This window comes from Vigna radiata, chromosome 10 (assembly GCF_000741045.1).
Source record: "Vigna radiata var. radiata cultivar VC1973A chromosome 10, Vradiata_ver6, whole genome shotgun sequence".
Lineage (NCBI taxonomy): Eukaryota > Viridiplantae > Streptophyta > Magnoliopsida > Fabales > Fabaceae > Vigna > Vigna radiata.
This window is the reverse complement of record NC_028360.1, coordinates 10,108,959-10,135,251: the sequence shown is the minus strand read 5'-3', so window position 1 is coordinate 10,135,251 and position 26,293 is coordinate 10,108,959. Positions and strand designations below refer to the sequence as shown.

Here is a 26,293-nt window from a genome sequence, read left to right as displayed (position 1 = left end):
AAGGAAAATTGCAAATGAAACAAAATTTTATGGTATGATCATTCTTTTATTTATAAATTGGATAATTAATCATTACTCGAACAATTTAATCATCAGGATCGGTTGACTTGAAACCAAAACTGATTGGTCATAAGTTACAATAATTAATTTTAATGTTAATAAATTTAGAGGTTAAGTATACCCTTAATTAGATCGATATTTATAAACTAGAATGGTATTATCCTTTTCGGATAATGATATTTAGACAACATTTTTTTGACAACATTTGAACATTGATTACGTGTCAATATGTATTGGTCAAAAATCACTCCACAATAATGTTTATGATTATTATTATTGATTGTGGAGTGATTTTTGACCAATAACAGATTTGACACGTAATCAATGTTCAAATGTTGTCAAAAAAATATTGTCTAAATATCATTATCCTTTTCATATACCTCTAAACTATTTTAACAAATGATAGCACTAGAATTTGGATTTCAAAACTGCTTTTAAGTCTTAGATAACTCACTAGATTCTGAAGGGTTTACCTCAATTCTATATTCGAAACAAAAATATATAACTAAAACTAATCCTCTTCAAATGTTAATTATTTTTTTTTTACATAATAGATACATGAAAAACGTTAATATTAAAATAAATTCTTACCACTAATTATTAAGATGTGTCCAAGTTCTTATACAAATAAATAACAATCCAGTACAAAAATATCTTATAACGGTGTTTTTGACATTTCACGTCAAATTAGAGGTTGACATCATATTAGAAGACGTTAAATTGACATCAAATTTAAAAATTCGATGTTAATTTACATTGATTCACATTGGACATAAAATAATTTGATATTCCCAAATAATTTTGCTTTGTTCTTTTTAATTAATTATGACTATTTTTTACAATTTTACAAGACCTGAAAAGTAGAAAAACAATGAATTTCAATTTTTGGTATTTTATAAAGCATAAACTATAAACATGTAGTGTAGTATCAACAGACAATAACAAACAAAAAACAAATTCAATCAAACAAGTTCAACCAAACAACAACAACAAACAAGTTCAACAAAAAAAATAACAAACAAGTTCAAAAAATAAGTTATTCAAAATGAAAAAGAAAGCTAACCTTTAAATGGTAGGTTCGTCGAAAAAAAGTGTTGTCACTAGTAAGAGAGAAAGCAGAATACGCCTATGAAGGACAATAATACGAAAATAATCGGTCAAAACAAATGGAAACAATACCTAAAGTAGTTAATTAACATGCATTTGTATCAAATGAAAGAAAAATTACATGTGATGGTCGTTAAACTTCGTTTCAGAAAAGTTTGAGCAAAGAAGAGAGTCTCGCTCACTAACCTTTTGGTGTTTAACGTTAGGGTATTTGACGTTTATAATCATTTTGACGTTCAATTCTAGGACATTTGACGTCATATGTAAATACATTTTCATCTGCACACCAAACATTTTTACAAAATTTATCCAATAAGATGTCGAACTTCTCAATATTTGACGTCTTATAACAAATTGATGTCTAATTACAATTCTAAACAACAATTTACAAAAATGTCACTGATATTTTTAACATTGGCTATTAAGTAGTTAGACGTTGAACACGTGACATTATATGTTGTTTTTGTATGATGTAATAATTTTGTAACCAATAAATAAACAAAGTGTGTGAAAGAAACATATGTATAGTAAATATTGCACTAGTGCAAAAAACGCTGTTTAACGTCGGTTAATTTGGGCTTTTAACGTCACTTTTACAACCGACGTCTAAACGGGTGACGTCTATGGGACGTCGAAATTCGTCAGAACCAACGTCTATATAAACGTCAGTTAACGATATCCACCGACATCTATATAGACGTCTGCTTTTACTCAAACCAATATCTATATAGACGTCCACCTATGATTAAACCGACGTCAACTTGAATATATAAAGAGGTTTAAAATGACACTAACCGACATCTATGATGTTATAGACGTCGGGCATGGATTTAACCGACGTCTAACAACGACTTTGTGTTTTAGTGCAGTTTTGATTCAGACTTTTCGATAGCATTGTGCAACACTCTCCTCTCGCTAGTTTCCCCACAAAAAAAGCTTGCGTCTTTTGAATCTTCTAGTTCTTTCAACCCAAAACCTGGGTCCATGGGTACTTCCAATTATTCAACCGCAACAGAAAAAAATTACGGTGTCGAGAAGTAGACAAGGACCCAAGTTCCATTTTGGGTCGGAAGAACTAGAAAACTCAAAAGATCGCCACTCTTTTAGTGAGGAAACCAACAAAGGGAGAATGTTGCACTATGTTACCGAAAGAGTGGATCAAAACTGTACTAAAACACAACACAAAAAAAATTTTAATCAGTTGAACGACAAGATAATTGATAAAAAACTAAAGAAAGTTTAAACGGTAAGCATAAGAAAAAACCACGCACTTGGGATGAAGAGAGAAAAAGGAGAGGACGAAGACAATGACGTTATGACAAAATACAATGCAATGCCGGAAGAGATAAAAAGTAGAGGTGCGCAAGGGAGTAAAAGAAGAGGAGAACCAGAGAAAAAGGAGAAGAGATGAAGATGCGATCAAAATCTGAGTGGTTAGAAGGGTCTGCGGTTTATTTAAAATGAAATTGGGCATCGGTTGCGCCAGAAACCGACGTCTATAGACGTTAGTGTTTGATTGGGATCCGACGTCTATTCTTCTTAAAGAAGCTGAAAATATTGACGCTTGATTTCCTGTCAGGGTAATTCACGTCGGTGCCCCTCCTAGCCGACGTCTAAAACCCTCGAATTTGGTGAAAATATTCAATTATAGGAACGTAGACGTCGATTACGTTCTGAACCAACGTCTAAATTTAAGGATTTTTTGTCTTCCCGCCTTCCAGATAGGCCTTAGACGTCGTCGTTTGACCACGTGACGTCTAAGCGCCTGGGAATTAGGTGAACAACATTAATTGTAGCTCCAGTCGACGTCGCTTGTTCAGGGGATCCGACGTCTATTCCTCGTCTGAAGTTGAACCGTTTGACGTTTGATTTCCTGTCAGAGGCTGGCACGTCGGTGCCCTTTTCTAGACGACGTCAAATTGTCTGTCTTATCACATACCTCAGGCAATTTGACGTCGGTTCGAGGCAGGTGCGACGTCTATCATGTCATAGACGTCGCCTAACATCGAAACAGACATCTAGTTTACCAATATATTTATGATAATGTCATCGTGCAATAATAGACGTCAATTTATCACGAATTTGATGTCTGATGGGTGACGTTAAACAACGTTTTTACACTAGTGTTGACACCAAAAATGAAATATGTTGTAAAGGAAAAACCCCAAATAAATGTGTTGGTCACTTGATGCATGTGATATTGGTGAAAAATTATTTTCTAGGAATGTAATAAAGACATTCACAACCTTTAGTTAGCATCCAAAGTCATTAATTGACAGTAATAAAGATGAAAAGGATGAAAGAACATGAAAGTGAAAGCAAAGTTAAAAACTTCTTTTCCCAGCTTAATTTTCTTACGCACAAAAATGGAAGTTCTGGATTTTTATTTTGCCGCTAGGTAATGAAAATTAAGTTAGCTAGTGTAAAGTAAATTATTTACAAAATTAGAATAAATATTATTTTTATTGATACAAATTATAGTTCATCCGTGAAGTTAACGCAAGTGCCGACCAAATTTACACACTAATTAAAGGTGGTCTTTAAGTAACTGGAAATCATTTTTGAAGACTTTTTCAATCTTGCCTTTTTAGTGTAACATCACAAGTATAGAAATAAACGAAAAAGCCAAAAAAAAAAATTAAGAAAAAAAATACGAAATAATATATAATAACAAAATTACAAGCATAAAGATATAACTGATAAACGGGTCACAAATATAGTAATATAATGTTTTATTTTCTTCATTTTAAAATAACTTCATCCTAAACTTTTAAAACTAAGTGATACTTTCAGTTTTCAATGAAATACTATTTTTTATTCTTACGCGAAATCGATGACAATATTCTATTTATCAATAGAATGATTATATTTTTAATAAGTTTTATATTTATATTGTTTGTAATTTTTATAAAAAAGTTTCAAATGAACGTTATTTTAGAATAAAGTATAATTTATATTCCATCTGTCTTTTTAATAGTCAGTTTTTTACAACATTTTCTTTTAGTTGTTATTTTTAAAATATGAAGATAATAATATTTCTTTTTCAGTTATACTCTCAATTTAATAAATATGAAGAGAAAAAATAGAGACAAATAACAACAAATATAATACATAAATGTTAATAATAATAAATAAATCTTTTATGTTATATTAAAAATAGAAAACTAAATAGTTTTCATTTGAAAAAAAAACTTACGCTACTATTATTATAAAAAAGAGAAAAAAATTAAAAATTATGTCATTTAATACATTTTTAAATATATATTTTCGATCAATATTTTCCATCAATATTATAAGGTCTGAATATAGGTTGGAACACTGAAAATGTCTTATTACTCTATATATTTTTTATTATTGATATAAAATTATATGATATAACCATAAGTTGTTCATATTTTTTGTAATATTTAATAATATATAAAATAAAGAGTATATTTGTAATTAAATAATATAAAAAATACTAAAATATTTATTATTAAGATTTGTAACGTAAGTGTGAAGAAAAGAGAGTTTTAGACGGATCAAAATCCATGTGTATAAATTCTTTTGAAAGAGATATTCAGATTTATTACTCCACATGTTTGAACCAAACTACCTTTCAATATATATATATATATTGAAAATTTAGTTTGTAATTTGTAGATAGCTTAGAAAAATGGTTGGAAAATCTAAGAAAGGAGAGAAAAGTATTAGAAAAAAGAATATAAAAGTGTTTTTGTGAATTTTGATGTTGTGTAATTGTTTTGGCAAAAGCATAGAAGTGCAGTGAAGTGATGTAAGACATAAAATACATTTCCATGTTTGCCGTTGAAGAGGTCGTGATCACAGATAATCATAGTACGTGTGCACTGTCTTTTCTCTCTCTTCTCACTCAAAGCTCAAACTTTCAGTTCCAATATTAAATGAATAAATGAAGAATTGAAGAAAGTCTGAAACTTTCTCTCTTGGGGTCTGGGTTAGGTCAAGAAAGAGAAGGATAGCGTCCATTCTGCATTGCGTTGCTGTGCTGTCAATTTTATTATTGTTTCTTCTTTCTTTATTTTATCAGCAAAAACAAAAAATTTAGTCACTTTCTCCAACCCTTTTTATGAAGCTTCTGCATTCTGTACCTTGCTGTTCTTTCTGCTGCTACCATGAGCTTTTAGCAAAAAATGCTCCTCAATTTCATCCAAATTCCCTGCCTTTATGGCCTCTCGCTGTGCTACATGCTCCTCACAATCAAACCCACCTTCAGATTTTGATATCAATGCTCTTATTCTAACAACTTGCTACCGACAACCACTTCATTACCCAAGCTCAAGCACCCCCACCAACTCCAATTTCTGCCTCAGCCACTGTTAGCTACTTCATTTGCTCTTTCATTTCTCTCAATTGCTGAATTCTGAGACTAGTTCATGCTTCTCAACTCTCCCATGCTTCCTTTCAGGTGATTGTTCACTTAAAAGCCTGTTCTCTCTCTCTATATATATGTATGTATGTATATAGATATCCAGTGGTACAATGATCCTCCTAATTTAACATTTAAATCTGGGCTCTTTTTGTTGTTTTTTTCTCAACATTGAGGGTGGAATGTGCTACCAAGCAGGTTTTGATTTCTTCTTGGTGATAGTTTCAGTGTTTTGAAAACCTGGTTTTTGGATTTTTAGGATCTGATGGTAGTTGAGGATTTTTTTATTTTATTTTTTTAAATTTTTTTACTTTTCACATTATTGTAAATTTTGTGGTTGAACTACTTTGACAGTTTCTGATCTTGTGATTTATGTCAAAATCCATCAAAAGGGTGTGCTTTTGAAGAAAAAAAATCAGTTCTCTGAGCACTCATTTGTTTCAAAATTCAAGTCATTCATCTTACTTTCTGGGAAGGAAAAAAAAAATGGGGAAAACTGGAGGGAATTTCGTTGGCTGTGGTCGGCTAGAAAATTATGTGTTTCAGAGAATAAAGAGCAGAAATGCTTGTTGTGGTTATCAAATAATTCGTATAGTGACAACAGAGCTAAAAAAGCCTACTCCTAACTTCTTAGAGCCTAAGCTAATTTTACAATAAATGTTGTCCTTTCCTTCACTTCTCCCTCATTTTTCATTTTCTGCCAAAATCTTAAGAGTTTCTGTTTTGCTTTTCATGAATCGTATTCCTCTTTTAGCAACAGCCATATTTCACTCTCTTTATAACTTGATCTTTCTTTGTGTTGTCGAGTACAATCTTATGCGTGTAAAATTAGAAGGGATTGGTTAGTTTGACAAACCTAACACTATTCACTTCATCTCTTTCCAAATTTTTCTGGACATATTGTATTCAATGCTGCTTATTCTTTGTAATTGCTCAAAAATTTGGGATGAACATGCTTAAAGCGACTATTTTGACCGTCTTGATTACTTTTTCTGGTATTGTTGTAATGTGATATGTTTTGAACTCATGATTGATGCAAGTAATTTTGTTCAATGTCATAGTTCCCCCCCCCTATTTTCTGTCTGTTGCTATTCTCCTTGCATATTGTAAACAGGGATTGTGACTATTGCAATAGATATCAAGTTTCTACAAATGAAGCTAAAGTGAACTCTGCTTAAGCCTTTTCACTATGCTTATGAAATTTTTGGGGATTAGTAGTCTAGAGAAGACACTTAAAGGTTCAATTATGAAATAAAATTTCTTTTGATTTGTATCTAATGATCTGCTGGTGTAGTATACCTCTTGATATATAAAACTACAGTGTTATTTTAATGTTCTTTTATCATGGAAAATGCATTCCCCTGTGTCTCTCTCTTGATGGTGAAGATCTTACAAGTAGGCAAAATTTACCCTTGGCTTGAATTTTTCATATCTGTTTGGTGATCTGCAATCAATATGCTTCCTTTCTATTAATCGTGAATGGTTATGTTTCAACTTTTGTTTTCTGCAATGTCGTAATTTCTAACACCTAGGTTTGTTATACATTGTTTATTTCATCATGCTACTGGATCCTAACTTCTGATTTATGGTTATGGTACCAACACAGGAACATATGATGGCTGGCAAAGTTTACTCCATATTGAATTGCCACTGTATTATTCCTTCCAGAAAACAACTCGCCATGAAGTTTCCTTCAACTTCAGACATTTCTTTTCTTTTTGTCATAGTGATTCTTTTCCCTTTAGTTATTGCTGATCTAAGTTCAGATAAGCAAGCCCTTCTTGATTTTGCTAATGCTATCCCCCACCGGCGAAACCTTACATGGAATCCAACCACCTCAGTCTGTGAATCATGGGTAGGCATCACTTGCAATGAAGATAGAACTCGTGTTGTTAATGTTCGGCTTCCTGGTGTTGGACTAGTTGGCACCATCCCATCAAATACACTTGGCAAGCTTGATGCTGTCAAAATCATTAGCCTTAGGTCCAACCTACTCAGTGGAAATCTCCCTGCTGACATTGCTTCTCTTCCTTCTCTTCAGTATCTCTATCTCCAGCATAACAACCTTTCTGGTGATATACCTGCATCATTGTCTCCCCAACTTGTTGTGCTTGATTTGTCATATAATTCCTTCACCGGTGGCATTCCTAAGACATTTCAAAATTTTTCAGAACTAACTAGTTTGAATCTCCAAAACAACTCCCTATCTGGAGAGATACCTAATCTCAATATCACTCAGCTTAGGCTTTTGAATTTAAGCTACAACCATTTGAATGGCTCTATTCCTAAAGGTCTTCAGAGTTTTCCAAATTCTTCCTTTGAAGGAAACTCACTTTTATGTGGACCTCCCCTAAAGCCGTGCTCAGGGGTTCCTCCTGGACCTTCTCCTGCCTTGACTCCACCTCCATCATCAACTCCAGGGAGACAAAACTCAAAATACAAGTTGAGTAAAATAGCTATCATTGCAATTGGTGTTGGAGGAGCTGTGGTGTTATTCTTTATTATTCTTGTCATTGTTATTTGCTGTGTAAAGAAAGAAGGCAGCGGAGGTTCCAATGTGATGAAAGGAAAGGGTTCTGGTGGTGGCAGGGGTGAGAAGCCAAAAGAAGAGTTTGGGAGTGGGGTTCAAGAACCTGAGAAGAACAAGTTGGTTTTCTTTGAGGGCAGTTCTTATAATTTTGATCTTGAGGATTTGCTGAGAGCTTCAGCTGAAGTCCTGGGAAAGGGTAGTTATGGCACTGCCTATAAGGCCATACTGGAGGAGTCAATGACTGTTGTGGTGAAAAGATTGAAAGAAGTTGTAGTAGGGAAGAAGGACTTTGAACAGCAGATGGAAATTATGGGAAGAGTTGGACAACACACAAATGTTGTACCCCTTCGCGCTTATTACTATTCAAAAGATGAAAAGCTTCTGGTTTATGACTATATCCTAGGTGGTAACCTACACACACTCTTGCATGGTATGCATTTCTTTTCCTTAGTTTTTGTCAGATCTTCTAAAGTTAACTCTTTTTTCTTTCATTTTTGGTAGAAAATATGTTTTTTGCTACCCCTTTTGTAGGCTTGTTCATGTTATTGTATCTGCCAAAACCAGCTAAAATACTTTACTTCGCCTTAAACTTGATCTGAATTTCATTACAGGTGGAAGAACAGGTGGAAGAACTCCCTTAGACTGGGAGTCCCGGATAAGAATATCCCTTGGAAGTGCCAAAGGACTTGCTCACATTCATTCTGTTGGTGGTCCCAAATTCTCACATGGAAACATCAAGTCCTCAAATGTTCTTCTCAACCAAGATAATGATGGCTGCATTTCTGATTTTGGCCTTGCCCCTCTTATGAATATTCCTGCTACTCCTTCTAGAGCTGCTGGTTATCGTGCTCCAGAGGTGATTGAAACCCGAAAACACTCTCATAAATCAGATGTGTACAGCTTCGGTGTCCTCCTTCTTGAGATGCTTACTGGGAAGGCTCCCCTGCAATCTCCTGGACGTGATGACATGGTTGATCTCCCTAGGTGGGTTCAGTCTGTTGTTAGGGAAGAATGGACTGCAGAAGTTTTTGATGNTGAGCTTATGAGGTACCAAAACATTGAAGAAGAAATGGTGCAGATGTTGCAAATAGCCATGGCCTGTGTGGCCAAGGTGCCAGATATGAGGCCTAACATGGATGAAGTAGTAAGAATGATCGAAGAGATTCGGCAATCTGACTCAGAGAACCGACCATCTTCTGAAGAAAATAAATCCAAGGACTCAAATGTTCAGACTCCATAGATTAACTTTGCTTTCTCAAACTGTGTTCAAATCTCTGTCCATTTCTTCAATATTTCTTACAGATGTTTTTCTTGTTCTTGAGTTATTTTCTCGTGCAGGTAGGTTGTTTTCCATGAATTCTTATGTATTAATTAACATCATCATTCAATTAATGATCTTCATTCAAGCAAGCACATTTTCCTATGAAAAATTGAATATCGAATGTTTCGCTAGCATGCCAACGTTCTGAAAAAAGGTTGCCGTGTCACAATACTGTGCTACTAGATCAATGTGTACACGCCCTGCAAATTGCAAAGTTATTTACCAAATCTCTCTTGTTATAGAAATAGAAATATATTCTATACTAAAAAAAATCAATTAAAGAATCAAAATACTTTTTACAGAAGATAATTAAAATCTTACGTAATGACATTAATGTGACATTACTTACCATTTATTTACTAAATTTCACTTTCATTATAGAAATACAACAATGAACATTGATTTTCTATTTAGAGAGGTTGCTGACATAACATTTTTCTGTGTAACATACTCTCGGTTACTTAATTGTATTTGTCCAAATAATCTCTCTATTATTCCCTAATAAGTTAAAAATTTGCATTACATTTCAATTATAATAACTAAGTATATTTAACTGTATAATCCTCTAAGAACCTCTCTTTGTTTATCTTCCAACCATGATTTGCCACAAATAGCTTTGTGCCTCTGTGGTGAAAAAAACTAGAGAAAAAAACCATCATATATATAACCCATTAATGATGTGAAACCAAGTAACGTTCATTGGACACAGGTGTGGCTATCTTGATTGAGGGTGGCGGTGATCATGGAGGTGCCACCGAGCAATCCGGCGTTGGAGATGGGTCCGAGCAGCCGGAAATCGAGCGGACACATGGCCTTGGGCGTGCCTGACCGGCGCACGAGCTCCACCCTCAATGACATCGATTCCTCCTTTGACCACCTTGACAACGGACGTTACCACCCATATTGGTTTGCATGTTGTGCATGGTCATGCTTTCTTCTTTTCTTCTTCATCATAGTCATTCTCTTTGCATGCATCACCTACTTGGTACTCCTCAAGTCAGGAATGCCAAAAGTTTACGTGAGAGCCTTCAACATTACGCAGTTTGAAGTTGATGAAGGGTCACAAAAGATGAATGCAGTTATAGGGTTAAGGCTATTGTTCTCTAACGAGAATGATCAGCTTAAGCTTTTGTATGGACCACTTTCTATTGTTGCCACAAGTGAAGATATCTTGTTGGGGAAGAACAACGTTGATGGCTTCTCTCAGATGCCCTTGAATGACACCAATTTGGACATGATTATGACAGTGAACAATGACGATGTTAACACGTATGCTGCAGATGACTTGAAAGCAGACATCAAATCCAATGAAACGGTGTTTGATGTGTATGCTGGAGGGAACATTGGTTTTAAGGTTGGGACTTTGGAGATGAACAATGTCCCATTTCTAGCCTCTTGTCATCAAATCAAGATGATGGATGTCGACTTTGGAAAAAGGCCTCCATGTGATGTTAAACTCTTTTATAAAAGGTAACATTAATTAACTATATATGTCTGTCTTTATATCTCGAAATTGGATGCATAGTTTTTTATGTACTAATTTCCTACCTCATCTTATTTTGATGTGCTAATTTCTCCCTTCAAAAGTTTACAAGAAATGCTATGCAACATATTTATATATCTATATATGTTGCTAATGATCCATTATTGGTTTGCTGTAATGCAAAATATACTGATTAATTAAGCACAAAAATGGAAACAATGTTTGATGTTTCGTGTTTTATATGAATGTAGATGCATTATGTTATGCAGGCTTAATTCTTTTACGTAGATTTTGGATACTGCAAAGAATTAGAAGCACAGAAACTAGTACATAAGTAGTTTCTTAATCGTTAATGAGTGTAAAATTTTGGTGCAGGCCTGCAGCAAATTGAAGAAAGCAGCTACAAAAAAGTTTAGCTAAGCAACATTTTATCACCGTTGATGATGGGAGGACAAGTAATTTATTGATAGAGATTTGAGAGTTTCAGAAAATAGCCAAGTTTTACTCACAAGTCATTAGAGGCATCACCATATTTGAGGTTTCTCATTCTAGATGAAATTCTGCATTGTTCCTTGTGAACGTGTATATACATATATGGTCTAATTAAACAAGAATAGTTACGAAAACTTGAATGGATATGAATTTTGTTATTTTAAGAGGATGACGAAAGTCCATGTCAATAAATATAATACCAATTTATAACATATAAGTGAATAAAAATTTTATCTTAAAAGTTGATTTTAAGGAATTGGTTTTAAGTAGTTAAATTAGTTTTAAAATCTATTTTTAATAATAATAATATTATTGAGGTCATTAATTTAAAATTTAGATTTCATTAAAAATTTTATTAAAATATATTAATGTTAAATGAGAGAATATAAATTTAAAATATTAAACATAAGTAATATAGCATAATGAGACGCACAATAATAACCGAAAAACTCATAGTATAATGTTTATATTAAAAATGAGTTGATACTTTATAAATAATACTAAGTAAACAAATAATATATAGAAATCTATTAAAGGAATGTTGCCTAACTATAATTATGGTTTTACTCTCTAATATAAATGTAAACTATTTTTATATATTACTAAAATTGAGATTTAATTCTAATTAAATAACCGTACATTAAATGTGTTTTTAATGATTTTAGTATATTTCTAGAACGCAACGTTTCTTCTATAATTTTTCGGAAAACAATAAAATTTTGTGGACCTTTTACGTGGAGCATTTTCATTGGTTGGTTTTTGACGTGGAGGGCGTATTTGGAAACCCATGGTCAAAGTCATGAAGGAATTGCAGAAGAACCTTTTCCTCCTAAGCGCTGCAGTTCAGGTGAGAACCTTTTCCTCTTTCATCATACACTCTGATTTTAACGCTTTGAGTCCACTTTCAATTATTCAACCCTTTATGTTGTTGTCTCTGCATGCATGATCCACCTTGTTTCGAACCATTCGTATTTTGATTCTACCAGTGATGTTTGACTGATTCAAATAAAGCAAAACCTAAATCGTTGTTTGGTGTTGCATGGTATGGTGCTTGTGTCTGCTTTTTATTTTACTTAGCCAGATGTGCTTATACTGATCTTTTAAGAATTTGTTGTCCAAATTGGCTTGGGGATGATTAGGAGACATGTTTCAAATTGTTGTTGCCCTCGTGTCGCGATTGTTGATATTGAGGTATTCCATCCCCAAAGGTATTCCAGCGATCATGATGTTCATTGTCAGGTTGGTAAGCTAATTAGTACATTGAGTGCTGCCCACTTCGATCTCCATCTGATGTTTTGAGTGTGATATCTCAAGAGTTGATATCTCTTGATTGGCTTCTACTCACTTTCTCTGCATACGAGCATTTTCTTCTCTAAGGGCGTCCATTTCTTCAACGTTGTGCTTCATCAACTCTGTCAACTCATTCTGAAGTTCTAACAGTAGAGTCATCTTGTTGGTGTTGTTACTAGATGGTTCTGGTACAGATTGCTTGTCTTGGTTTTGGTTCGTCATATTCTTTGTGAACACCATGCAGTCTAGGTATGATGCCAAATGTTTTTACTGAGTCAAAATATATTCATAAGACACATCCAGGAAACACTACTCAGCTATCTTCTCAATTTGAGATATATTCATTTATCTTACTGCAAAGGTTGACATATTCATTCTGTTCGTGCCCTCCAATGTCTGAATGATTGGGTTGCCTACAAAGACACTCCGACACTCAATGTTATTTATAGTACCTCTCTGGACTTTTACTTGGATGGGCCTAGATTATGTGGGTGAGTGCCTTTCCTGGTTGTTTAGGCTTTTTCTAACCTGACTTGTTTATCTAATCCTCAATTAACCATACTAATCTTGTTCTGGGATGCTAACAGGGCTGAGGTGCATATTCTTGTTATGACTGAGATATTCATGCATGATGTCGTCTTGAGTTGACGACATTATTTTGGCCTTATACAACACACTATCCCTCAAGCTCGAGATATCTTGGATTTGAGTGTTAGTTTGCAAAGAAAATTTCTTTCCTTTGGTTATCTAACCTTGTAGTCACCTTCCTTGTTTTGCTTCAGAGCAAATTCACAATGGTATATGTAGCTACGGACCGTGATGAGGCTCTTTGCCAACTCAAATTTCATTTGTATCGTGCTTAGCAAACAATGAAGAAATATGTTGATGCTCGCAAGAGACATGTTACTTATTCTCTTGGAGATTGGATAATTGTGAAGCTTTCTCCTCATAGACAACAATCTGTCTCTTATGGGGTCAACCCCAAGCTGACTCCTTGTTACTATGAATACTTTCAGGTGCTGTCATATGGGGGAGGGTAGGCCAACAAACTTGAGCTTTCATTTCAGACTTTGGTTGTAGTCAACTGATTTTTCATTTTTCACTGATCAAATGATCAGTGAAGAGTTATCCTGTGGAAGTCTCACGGGAAATGGGAACTTCTATTAATGAGAAATATCCCAGTTTTTGCCTTGAAGACATGGGAACTTTAATACCCGGTTGTATTTATAGGAATCTACCTTCTACGTGGGATAAGCCTTTTTAGACATCAACAGTAATGGAACTATATGTCTTGACATTCTAAAAGAACAATGGAGCCCGACCCTAACGATTTCTATGGTCTGATATTGTGTTTCTTAATGTTTTGTGATTTCTCATAACGGTTTTAGCATTTGTCACTTACTGTGCATATCTAGCTGTAATTTCTGTGTTACCATATCCTCTTATTTTGACATTCTACATTGGAATAATATGTATTTCTGGCATATTATTCCTCGTGGCTACAAAGTTCATAAACACAAACCTTTTTACGGCCCTGTTTGGAAACATTCAAGTATGAACATTTTTTTAGCAGAGGAACTCCCAAAATCACTTCTACTTAGGCTTTAAATGTTAAGCAATTGGAGATTATACTCAAATCGAGGAATGAGATTATTTTCAATCATAAAAATTGTCTACATGTACTGTACCTTGTTTAGCTTTCATTGATATGTGAAACTGTTGTTTCAAAACTTGAAAAAACTGACATCCACTATTATAGGTTCTTTTGTCTATTTGCTCACTGTTGACTGATCTCAACCCTGATTACTCGCTTATGCCTGAAATTGCACACACATGTACAAAGCTGACAGTGCTAAGTATGAAGCCACTGCTCCCAGTTGGACACAGAAATATGCTATGGATGATCATGCTCCTCCTCTAGCAGCTCAATCATGTTCTGAGGAAACAAAAGATACTTTTCGTGAAATATTGTCTTTACTTGTCGGTGAAAGTGAACCATGGTAAGTGAATTAAGGAAAAAGTCTCTTTAACAACTCTTTTTTTGACAAGTTTTTGACAACGCATACGTAGCAGGTTGTGATTCGTCCGTTTCGAATATTTTTTTAGAATAAATTCAAACAGATCAATAAAATGATGACACATGTCCTATTATCAAAAAGTTGTTAAAAAATAGTTGTTAAAATATTGTCCCTTAATTAATTATCACTTGTGAGTATTTCCTTTGAAGACATTGGTCATGGGATGAAATTGTATTATAATGTCGCACAAACTTTCTGCATGTAGACTGCTATTCCAAATGAGTGGTAATTAAAGAAACTATAGTTATGAACAAGTAGTGGACCAATTGGCTCTTGAAGCCGAGTTTTACCTTTTTCATTTTCTGGTAGAAACAAAAGAATTGTCACGATTTGGTGACAAAAAAAAAGAGTTGTCCTTTTGGAGAGAGAGCTGTCGTGATTCTCGTCGCTAACGTGCTCTGTGTGCAGCAAACTGAAAAACTAAAGGAATGGGGGAAGTAAATTAAAGGAAAATACTCCTATTTTTGTTCCAAATTCATGCAAATGAAATGAAAAGATCCTGAAACACTGTTGTACGACATTATGTTTGACCTCAGAATTTAATGTCTAGTGCAGAAACATGCCTGCTGGAAACCACTCGCTATGCTGCTGCACGACAGAGACAGGTTCAAGGTGAGGTCACCACAAGTAGCTTCGATTGAAGTCAATGGTAAATAATATAATATAAGAACAGTGGTTGATTAAAGCAGCCAGAGGACTAATCAGAGTGTGTGTGTATATATATATATATAAAAGGACTAATCAGAAGAGTCATGTCTTAATTAACAAGCAACAAGTAAAGGAGGGGTGATTCATCTGTAAATGCAATGCATCTTGTAGCCTCGACGTTGATAATATGACACGTTCTCGACTAACTAGCATGCTTACTTGTCTTTGCTTCCTTTTCAAGCCAAAACCTAACCTAATTAAACTTTTTCAGCAAATTCCTCCTCCCTACAATATTTGGACCCTTCTTATGATGTTAACGTTTTCTTTCTATTGTTTAATTCATTCATAGCTATTGTTCATCCGCCTCTTTCCTCATGATGATGTCCATTTATCTATTGGGAATGTCTCTTGGGCAAATTTATAAAATCTCTTATGGCAATTTCCCCTATTAGATTACGATTTTTCGTATGATTTGAATAAAGATCATGGGATCAAAGTTACATTAAACTGTGTCCCTAATTTACGTGACAATATTTTTTCTTGTAGACACCCAAAAGTAAAATTGCACATTAAAAAATTAAAGAAACCTTGACCTTTTTATGTTTTTATTTGTATGATTGATTGATATATTCCAACTGAATCAGGTACTGTTAATTAAGTAATCCCGTTCAGCGGTGTCTGACAGAGAATAGACAAAGTCTGCAAAATATTGTACTGAAAGATATTACTGCCATCTGCAAAGTCATCATGGTTGGATTAGCCCAATGCTCAACGGTATACCATACTTTCCACTACTCACCCGTTTCTTCCTTTTTCTTTTATTCTTCTTTTATTCACGCTATGCCACGCTTTAAAAACAAACTATAAAAAGTCACGTCAAGTTCGCAGTTTCAAGGTTTTGCTTCGCCTCCTTCTACCTCCCTTTCTTCTCTAATCACCTAATTACAAAATTCCACCATCCATGGTAAACATTCAAGAAACATGTAAACATAATATTAAAATGCAGACTATTAAGCTCGTTTTGAATAATAGATTGGTCCCTGAATTAAAGGGACAAAAATTGAAAATGCTTTTGATAATAAAGTGAGATTATAGTTTAGTTAAGAGAAATGGACAGATAAAATAGATTTTGGTGGCAAAAGGATTTTTATGTTGCCGACAGCGACATGAATGTAGACACAAACACACACCCACTAAGACCCTCACTCACTCCATTTTCCCTCGAATCTTCTCTCTCTATCTGCTTCAATCCTCTCTATACCTTCACGAGAAAAATATTTGGTTGATCCTCCAATGGGGACACACCCCGTGCTGCACCATAAATACCCTTTAATCCTACTTCACTCACCTTGCTTTCTTCTCTCTACACTCTTCGCCTCTTTCCCGCCCACCTCTCTAACAACATCTTCTCTCTCTCTCTCTCTATCTATCTTCCTTACCCTTTGGAATAACCACCCAAAACCTCCCTCTTTCCTTTTTCACTCTTCCTTCATGCAATTAAAACCATCGCCTTTTCCATTTCATCATGTCCCTCCAACCAACCATGAATCTCTCCCACCCCTTCAACCCACCAACTTCAAGCTCTAATTTTTACACCCACCCACCATGCAAACCCTCCAAAAACCCCCAACCACCGCACAAGAAGCTCCTCCGTGTCATCCTCACAGACCACGACGCCACCGACTCCGAATCCTCCGGCGACGACGAAGGCCCCAAAAACCCATCTAAACACAAAAAAGTGAAAAGAGAAATCACCCACATCACTATAAACTTGCCCTTTATCCCGGAACCCCCAATGGTAACCCCTTCTTTTTCCACTCACCCCACCCCTTTAACCCGACCCGAGAAGCGGCCCGCCGCCCCACGCCGCCGGAGCAAGTTCCGTGGTGTCCGGCAGAGGCCATGGGGACGATGGACAGCCGAGATCCGCGACCCGACCCAAAGAAAACGGGTCTGGCTCGGCACCTTCGACACGGCAGAGGAAGCCGCCGCCGTGTACGACGAGGCCGCCGTGAATCTCAAGGGGCCTGACGCCGTCACCAACTTCCCCCTCGCCGCTACCGGAAAAAGAGAACTCCACGTTTCGCCCCCGGAGGCGGCCTGCTCCGGCGACGGTTTCTCGTCGCCGACGTCTGTCCTCACATACTGCGACGGGGACTCCTCGCCTTTCGGTGGTTTCCGTTACGGCGAGGTCGATGCATTCGGGTTCGACATCGACGCGCCGTTTAGTCTTACTGATGTTAACATGGGCGTGCTGAATCAGCGCTACGCGAAGGAAGAGTTCGGCGAGTTTGACCCGGACGAGTTCCTGACGTGGCCAAATTAAGAGTCATTTCCTCCTTTTGCGAAAAACTCAGGGACTGTCTAGTAATTGTACTAAGATTTTGTCGTGCTCGGTCTTGTATTTCGTAGAATTCCGAAACTACCCTCGGGACTAAGTTTTTGTGCAGCTTAGAAGAGTGAAGAGTGCTAGAACGATAGAAGTGAGCATTTTGGTAATCTACTTAGAGAATTTTGTCCTATGCTAATTTGTGTAATTAATTTCAATGTCATGAAAAAAAAAAAAAAAGATAAAGAGTGAGTATATATGATGGAAAATATTAAAAAAGGTCTCTATTCTCGTTTCTTATATATATTTATAAAGTACAATTTTTATTAGATTATTACCTTTTTGTCATTCTAATAATTCCTTGTTTGGGGAGGGCAAAACTATGATTATAATGATTTGCTTTTTGTTTGGAAGATTTTGCTTCTATGATTGGTCTTTTGGGATTCTTTAGTTAGTTGGAGATTTCCAATGTACAATTTTTCTTTAAAGTATAAGTATAGACCAACTTATATTTTAATATAAATAATTGTTTTATGATTGTTTCTTAAATTGGAAGGTAAACAACAATTATTTACATAAGTCACTTCAACTTGCTATTTTAAAATCTTTCACTTTTTCTTTTACCTTTAATTTTTTTATTTATGAAATTGCATAAATTTTATTTAATAAAAAAATTGTTAAAAACATTTTAGAAGCATTTCTCTTCCTTTTAAAAAAAAAAATTGTTTGCTTCCTATGAGGTGACCTTTCACTTTCTTATCTGCTAATACTTTATCCTCGTTCCCAAATAAAACGACAAAAATTCAAATAAATGTTTTATCTTTATTTATTTTACTATTACAATTCCTATTCTTTTGGGTATATTTTCTCAACTAGATAGATTTATGAGTCGTAATTGGACTTATTTATTTTTAAGAAACAAACTTCTAAAGATTTTTTTTTCACAGTCAATCAATTATAAATATCTATTATGTACTCTCTTTTTTTTGGTACTTAATAGAAAATCTATACAAAATCACAGCTTCAATAATTTAGGAGATGAGATATCTCCTTCAGTGATACCTAGGCCATTAATTTAAAATGAAAAGTACAATGTTATCATAATTTAGATATATCTATTGCGTGTATAAACTTAATACTTCTGACTATTTTTCAAGTTATTTTCAATGTTGCTGAGAAAGATTTAAATTATTCCAACATAATTATAAATGTTGATAAAATTTTATTTTTTAAATTGGTATTGAAACGAAAATAAATATACATATTCAATAAATATCTAAACGAGTACAACATGGATATAAATGTATCTAATTTCTCAAACAATAAATTTCATATTTATTGAATGCAGAAAATAAAATGGATATAAATTTTTTCTTCGATGAGAAAGACATCATCATCATCATCATCTTTCTATTGTATGGTACATAAATTATAAAATAAATACAATATTAATTTTTATTCTATTTTTATTTATTCTTTAATTAATCAAAGTTTACGGATTATTCATTCTGACAGTTAAAACCAATTAATTTACTCTTCTTCACAAAATATTTACAAACTATATTTTACCTTCTTCAATCATCTTAATGATTACATTACGAATTTAAAAAATAATTTAATATAGGAAAATATATGCTTGTGTTGTAAACCAATTTAACAATATATATATATATATATATATATATATATATATATATATATATGATTTTTCCTTTTATATTCCTCAAATTTTAATTTGAAAATTTTAAATCTTTTCAACCTTTTGTAAAGTTTTAGAAAATAAATATATTTTGGGTGGNCATTTGGCAACTGGTGATAGGTTGGAACAACTCTCTTTCAAATTCACAAAACTTCAGATTTCCAATTCATTTCATTTTCTGCATCGTTCCATCACTAACATTCCCTTTCTCTTGTACAAAATTTTCTCTCCATCTAAACTCAAGCTTGAACATTCTNTGTTGAACAGAAGTTGATTGAGTGCCCAATCTTCAAGAATTACCAATTTCAACTGATCAATTTTTCCTCTTTCTAACTGGTGAGTAAATTCCCATTCCCCATAACCTTTAGGGCTAGGATCATGCAACAAATGNTGCTGCATGTGATCATTAGCAATTTCTTACAATTGTTAGCTTCAATAAGTTCTGAAATTTCTTCTCAATTTCACAATTCTATGATCTTTAGGTAACCCTAGAATCTCCTCTCCGTGCTAGTTCTACTGGCTATTCCTGGGAGTTCAAGCAATTTGATTAATAGGTAAGGGGAGTTAGTTTTGAGTGTTGATTGTAATTGATTGTAGGAATATATTCTGATCTTGTGTGATAAAATGGAATGCATGCGTATGAAGAAATTATTTCCTGGAAATTGATGTTTGAGCTAAAATTTTAGTATGAAATTGTTTGCACTATGTAATGTACAATGGGTATTTAATTTATGATAAATAATTGTGTATTAGATTTATTGTGATAGATGTACTATTGGATTCTGAATAATGAGGTTGATAGATTTCAACTGCATATGAGTTTAGATGAATAAACATAGTGATTTAAGCATTTTAGGCTTAAATAAAAGAACTAGGGTAGTCGAAATTTGATTTTATCACTATACACTGTAATTGCTAGTTTAGAACCTTTAAATAAGTCATATATGACTTATAGGAGGAGTCAAAATGGTCTAAAATAACTTATAATTGGTACAATCAGATTTAGCATCTTAAGTTCATGAAAAAGAGTTTTGATAGGAAAAATCTATGCATATCAGCTAGANAATTGTGTTAGGATAGATTAGAAACATCTAGACAAGTCTAAAACATCATAGAAGTCAAGTTAGGATCATCCAAAGTTCATAATTTGGCCTAGAACGAATTTTAGGTGTGTGAGTTCCTAAAATCTGCAGAAATTCACTCTGCAGATTATGCAGAGTNGCACAGCNCACNCTGTGCGCTCTGCGAATGACTTTTGGCAGACAAAATTCGCTCAGCGCACCACAGGGTGTGCGCTCAGCGAATTTTCTGCGACAGNTTGTGTATTTTNGATGTTTTTGACGTTTTGGGAGCTNCGGACGTCCNTTTTGGACGTTCTTTAGGTCGTTATGGGGGTTTTTGACCCTTCCGGATCCATTGGTGAGGGTCTCCAAGCCAATTGAATTACTTAAGTATTGGTAATTAAATATTATAAAGATATTTGTGTTAAGAAATGATGTTTCTGTAAAGACATGTAATGTTTGAGTATGTATGAGTTGTTTTGATGATTTGGTTGATGTTGTATGAGGTGTATATGACTTAGTATAGCCTTGGATGATGTTGGTAAAGTGAAGACAATGTTGTTGTGAAAAATCATGAACTTTGTGAACTTTATTAAGATCTCTAGGTGAGATCAATCTAGTGTATGAATGAATATTGAGGCTCCTTCAAGGGAGGTTATCCCTAATACTCTGACGGTCAGTCATTCTCAAATAGAGAGGATTGACGCGGGTGGTGAGAGTAGTGGGAAGTCCTAGGGTAGACGCTTCCACTGTAGGTCTATTCCGCGGTAACGGACTCGCCTTGTGTGTGGTCGGGTGAAACCCCTCGGCAATGGCTTTGCAAAGCAGTAGAGTCCACCACAAGTGCAACACCTGCCCAAGATCAATATTCATTCCTAGTCCGGAAGAGTCTAGGTCAATTAGGAAATTATATGTTTGATTTGTGGTTGTTTATATACTCTGTCTATTAAAAATGTACTGAACTTGTATGGTTTTGAATACTAGCTCACCCTTGCACTTGTATGTTGTTTGTTTTGTATGTCCTGGTTCTTCCCTTTGCGATGATCATCCTTTTTGGATGTGAGCAGATGCAGCAGATGACACCTCTCTGGAGCAGGCTTTGGACAGCGATGAGCCAGCCCCTAGCACTTAGTAGCTTCTTAGCTTAGTTCATTTAGTTTGATTTCTATTTCTTATTGTTCTCCCTTCTCTTTTATATTTTGAAAGACTTTACGATCGAGTAAAGCTTTTGAATTACTCATTTTTATGGATGACTGTATATATTTATACTAGTACCATATCACTCTTACTGCTTTCTAGTATTACATNTGTGCTTGCCATGCTTATATACTTGCTATATAATTTTGGGATGTTACACCTTTCATTAAAAATTTGCCGAATCTTACGAATGTGTAAATAGATAATAATGTGTTAATAACATGTCTATCAATATCTATGAGTTGCTTAACATATAATAATGTTATTTAATACATTTTTGGTTTTTAATATCACAAACGTGGGAGACAAAAATAAAAATAACCATTTTAATACACGTGTCATACTACATTCCAATTGTTTTATCGTGCTATATACCAACAAATAAATAAATTATGAATGAAAGAAGAGATTAAAATAATATTGATATTACTAAGATACAATTAAATTTTAAATATTTATTTGTCATGAGTTTAAGAAATTGTATCTTATAAACAATTTTATTTAAACGAGATAGAACTATTAGAGTTTGATAGTTATGTATTTAAAAGGGAACTTTAATTTATGAAATCACATATCATAGTTAATATTTAAGTAGTTATTGTGAAAAGTCATAAAGTTCATTTTTAAGGCAAGGAAAGAAATTATAGTATCTATTGTAGAAAGGTTTATAAAACTCGAAATTATTAGGCAAAGATGTTGAAAGTGCATGTAAATGGTTGATTTGGTGAGTCGTATGATTGGTCACAAAATCAATGTCAAAGGGCAAAAAATCCAAACCACTATGAGAATTTATATCAATTTATTTATTTTTATGTACTAATTTTAATTTATGTAAACAATTTTTACTTTTTTTCTAGAAAATACTTGAAAATAAATTCATCTAATAATTTATTCATCTTAATTATAAGCCATAGATATAAATGGGTTAAGATATTATTAAGTTTAATGAGTTTTTTTAGTGTAGGGAATAAATTTTGATATTGACTATTTTGGACATTGTATGTCAACTAAACATTTGAGGTATATTCAAAATAAGATAAAAAAAGATGTTTTTTTTTTTTATACTTTCAATATTAGGTTTTAGTTATAGAGAAAACTGGAAACGTGAAACCATAATTAAATAATAAAAAATAAAAAAATATTAAAATTTGGTTTTTTTAATAATTGAAGTCTAATACAATTTTTATTTTAAAAATGATTTAATTTTAAAAGGATATTAAGTTTTGCTTCTCTTAAGCTTAATATCTTTAAGATTAAATAATTTTTAAAATAAAAAAGTGATTAGACTTTGATTATACCATAATCGGAACCTAATATTGATTTTAGTAATAACTTAAGTTTAATGTAGACATTTTTTTAAATATTATTTTTGTTTTTGTTATTACCTACATATCAAACCATAAAAGATATATTATCAAAAGCAACACATTATATAAATTACAATCTAAATCAGCCAAAGTCTATATGCAAAACTATAAGACAATTTTATATCATTTTATTTTAAATAATTTATAAGTAAATGTGTTACATACTATTGTACATTTTTTTATATATTTTGTAAGAGTTATTCTTACATAATGTATGTATGGACTTGTCAGAAATTGTGTAATAATATAAAATTTATGTGCAAAAGACAATAATTTCAACTAATATATAAAAAGACAAAGTTGTAAAGTATTTCATTCAATACAATTATTATTGTTCCACAACTAGTTGTAATATAAGCACAACACAGACAATGATTCATTCTTGTAAGAAAAAGTAATCAAATTACCATAAGCTAAAAATCATTAATGGTATCATGAAAGTTTCATAAGCAAAAACATAAAATATTTCAACCTCATCAATCCATAACAATTTTAGGTCTTCAATTAATAGACTGGGATAAATATTTATGTCATTTTCAAGGTACCTTAGTCTAAATATCGTTATATATAAACAACATCATATACTTTCTCTTCATGCATAGTCTAAGTGATAAGTTGAAAATCAATAATATAATAGGTAGAACCTATGGTTGATAGTTAAATTACCAAATGGATTCATTCCATCTACAACTAAACCAAACCGAAGATTTTTATACTCTTGAACCGAATGACGAAGAAAGAAAACTCACTCACCACTATTTGACATTGAGTAACAATGACAACTATTGGGTTCAACGATGGTGAGTGGAGGTGCTTAAGAACAAGGGAAAATCACAGCGTAAGAAAGTGCAAGTGGTCGCCGCGACGTTGGTATATGGCAGCAAGGGAAGAGCAAAGGAAACAACTTCTTTCATAATGAAATACTTTGCGTGAGAGTAAAATTTCAAGAAAAAAGAACCTAAGCAAATATTTAAGTTTCGATTATTCGTAAAATCTTAAACACTTTTATACATCGATTATGAAAATAATTGAAGTCTAAACCTTTGTACAAAAATTAAATTTACAAATATCAATGATATTTTCTAAATTAATAAAAACTTTTAGACACCAATTTTCATACAATCGAAACCTAGATGTGTATATGCTAAGATTTATAATAGAATCAAATTCTAAATAATTTTAATAATTTCAAAATTACTACCATATTTTGATATTCTTTGTTTTTCTTAAATTTGCAAAATTAAATGTTTTGTTTTCAAAATGACTATTTATCTCGTTGATTATTACGCTATGTGGGACTTGAATTTAGAATGAAATTAGTGTCATTAAATATATGATATAGTGGTGACAACCCAAATGCAGAAATTTGCAACAATGGTGACAGAGTGTTTATTTAGGTGCATTTGAATATTGATAAATTCATAGGATTTTTGCAGCTTGCAGGTGCAGATAAGATTAAGAATAGAGACACATAAGAAATAGAGAAAGTGGCAATGGTTGATTGGGTGCCTGTGTTTGTCTCTTATTGCACTCATTGGATCCATTCTCCACTACAAGACAAAGTCACCATAAAACCTTATTCATTCTAACCATTTTCATCTCTTTCCTATTATACCCTTTATCACTTTCCTTCAATGAATAATCTACCACATCATATGTAGTGCTGGACATGTGACTTAACTACAACAATTACATATGTTTTTGTGTTTTTCATGGTTTCGTTGATGGTAGACCAAGCAAAAAAAAGGTAACAATGACTTAATTTATAGGGTTCATAGGCCACCCTAAGATATAGCAATGTGAGTGTATGTGTTGCATTGTCACTCAACATATTGATGGAGAAGCCATCATGTAACACACAAACTTATATTCGCAAATTACTTCGAATTTTGGTGTCAATACGAGAATCACAAAATATAATAAATTATAGGAAATGTTTATTGAAAATGTAATAATTATTGTTTCAGTGAATGTGTAGAACTGAGAGATTAACCTTGTAAACGTGTCTTCTTTGTCTCCGAAGGCTTGAATCTGCTGGATCGTTTGCTTTTCCTAAGTCTTGACTACTCGCTCATCCTTCGTTGGAGTTACTCGCGCTCCTTCAACTTGTATCGCTCACTCTCCTGTGTTGGCGTCGCTCGCGATCCTTCAGCTTGAACCCTCGCTCTCCTTCACCAGCAGAGGGAGGTATACCTATAGAAAACACTCTACGCTCAAGTTAGGTGTAGGTTATCGAGCTTTTGCTCTTTGGAAAGTGACTTTGTTATCACTGCAGAGAATTTTTTAGTATGAGTGAAGTGTATCTGGCTTTTAACCTTGACCCTGTATTTATAGGTTATCACAAGCTAATTAAATATAAGCAGACTTATCTTAAACAAATTTACCTTAAAATTCGGTCGATTGCTCATAAACAACTTTATCAATATATTTAATCAGATATCTTTGATTATTTTATTCTCTGTTAGACTATTGGTCCAATAACTTAAATGTTGACCCAATTGTGGCCCAACATCATTTAACCTAATTTGACTTGGTTGACCAACGCTGCTATAGTGGATAAATCGAACGGTCTTTGATGCTAACCTTCGGCCTAGATATCATACTATACAATTATGATATTATTTTTTTAGAGATTACACTTATTATTATTTATTTAATTAAGATTTAAGTTCGCTAATAATGCAATTTTGTTGAATGAAGTTTAGATACTTGATATCGATTATGTAGAATAATGTCACCTTAAATGATTTAGGCTCATGGTAAGAGATGTTTAAGGTTAATAAATAGCTTTTACCATTATAACATAAAATTGTTCATTAGGATTTTTTTTTTGTATTGAAAACCTAAAATTTTAGGGATGTGATTCAACAAAAGAAATGTGATAGTAGAAATTAAAGTTTAGCTTCCAATGATTCATAATTGAGGGGAAATTCTGGTATGTTATATCATATTTTTAATAGATAATTGTTTCGGAATCTAGGATTAAGGTCAACTGTCCAAATTATGATGTGTCATTCAAGATTAATAATTGTTTTGAAGTTCAATGCAAACTAAAGTTTACTTTCCAATAATTCATAACATAGGCAAATTCTGGTATGTTATATCATGTTTTCAATAGATAAGTGTTTCGAGATATATAAGTGTTTCAAGATGTAGGATCAAAGTCAATTTTCCAAATTATGATGCGTTGTTTAAGGTGTGAAAACTATTCTAAAATTCGATGTTTTAAGTCTAGTTGTTCGTC

General features: G+C 33.3%; 3 protein-coding genes across 14 annotated transcripts; all 3 read left to right on the top strand.

Moving 5' to 3' along the window:
* The first annotated feature begins 4,901 nt into the window (after positions 1 to 4,901).
* On the top strand, positions 4,902 to 9,526 carry LOC106776195 (probable inactive receptor kinase At5g58300). 2 transcript variants are annotated; one of them, XM_022786900.1, is made up of 3 exons: positions 4,902 to 5,004; positions 7,161 to 8,514; positions 8,696 to 9,526. In XM_022786900.1, exons 2-3 carry the CDS (start codon positions 7,167 to 7,169, stop codon positions 9,322 to 9,324), a joined length of 1,977 nt encoding a protein of 658 aa, XP_022642621.1. In that variant the 5' UTR covers positions 4,902 to 5,004; positions 7,161 to 7,166; the 3' UTR covers positions 9,325 to 9,526. The 2 variants fall into 2 exon arrangements, with proteins under 2 accessions (XP_022642621.1, XP_014519057.1); XM_014663571.2 differs by lacking the exon at positions 4,902 to 5,004 and adding an exon at positions 5,046 to 5,593 and having other exon boundaries at positions 8,696 to 9,525.
* Positions 9,527 to 10,060: 534 nt separating this feature from the next.
* Positions 10,061 to 11,504, top strand: LOC106774795. Its single transcript, XM_014661830.2, has 2 exons — positions 10,061 to 10,875; positions 11,264 to 11,504. Exons 1-2 carry the CDS (start codon positions 10,148 to 10,150, stop codon positions 11,277 to 11,279), a joined length of 744 nt encoding a protein of 247 aa, XP_014517316.2. The 5' UTR covers positions 10,061 to 10,147; the 3' UTR covers positions 11,280 to 11,504.
* Positions 11,505 to 12,140: 636 nt separating this feature from the next.
* Positions 12,141 to 21,836, top strand: LOC106775950 (pathogenesis-related genes transcriptional activator PTI6). 11 transcript variants are annotated; one of them, XR_001376852.2, is made up of 7 exons: positions 12,235 to 13,161; positions 13,258 to 14,670; positions 15,304 to 15,360; positions 16,041 to 16,170; positions 19,692 to 19,760; positions 19,907 to 19,978; positions 21,553 to 21,836. XR_001376852.2 is itself a non-coding variant. In XM_022786646.1 (5 exons), the coding sequence occupies exon 5, from the start codon at positions 16,922 to 16,924 to the stop codon at positions 17,720 to 17,722; it is 801 nt and encodes a 266-aa protein (XP_022642367.1). In that variant the 5' UTR covers positions 12,177 to 12,227; positions 12,520 to 13,161; positions 13,258 to 14,670; positions 15,304 to 15,360; positions 16,041 to 16,921; the 3' UTR covers positions 17,723 to 18,038. The 11 variants fall into 11 exon arrangements, 9 of the variants coding, with proteins under 9 accessions (XP_014518694.1, XP_022642367.1, XP_022642369.1 ...); XM_022786646.1 differs by lacking the exons at positions 19,692 to 19,760; positions 19,907 to 19,978; positions 21,553 to 21,836 and adding an exon at positions 12,177 to 12,227 and having other exon boundaries at positions 12,520 to 13,161; positions 16,041 to 18,038; XR_001376851.2 differs by lacking the exons at positions 19,692 to 19,760; positions 19,907 to 19,978.
* The last annotated feature ends 4,457 nt before the right edge of the window (positions 21,837 to 26,293 follow it).

What these genes read in the sequence shown, in the direction of transcription:
- LOC106774795 (XM_014661830.2), top strand. Translation starts at nt 10,148, where the DNA reads ATGGAGGTGCCACCGAGCAATCCGGCGTTGGAGATGGGTCCGAGCAGC.
- LOC106775950 (XM_014663208.2), top strand. Translation starts at nt 16,922, where the DNA reads ATGTCCCTCCAACCAACCATGAATCTCTCCCACCCCTTCAACCCACCA.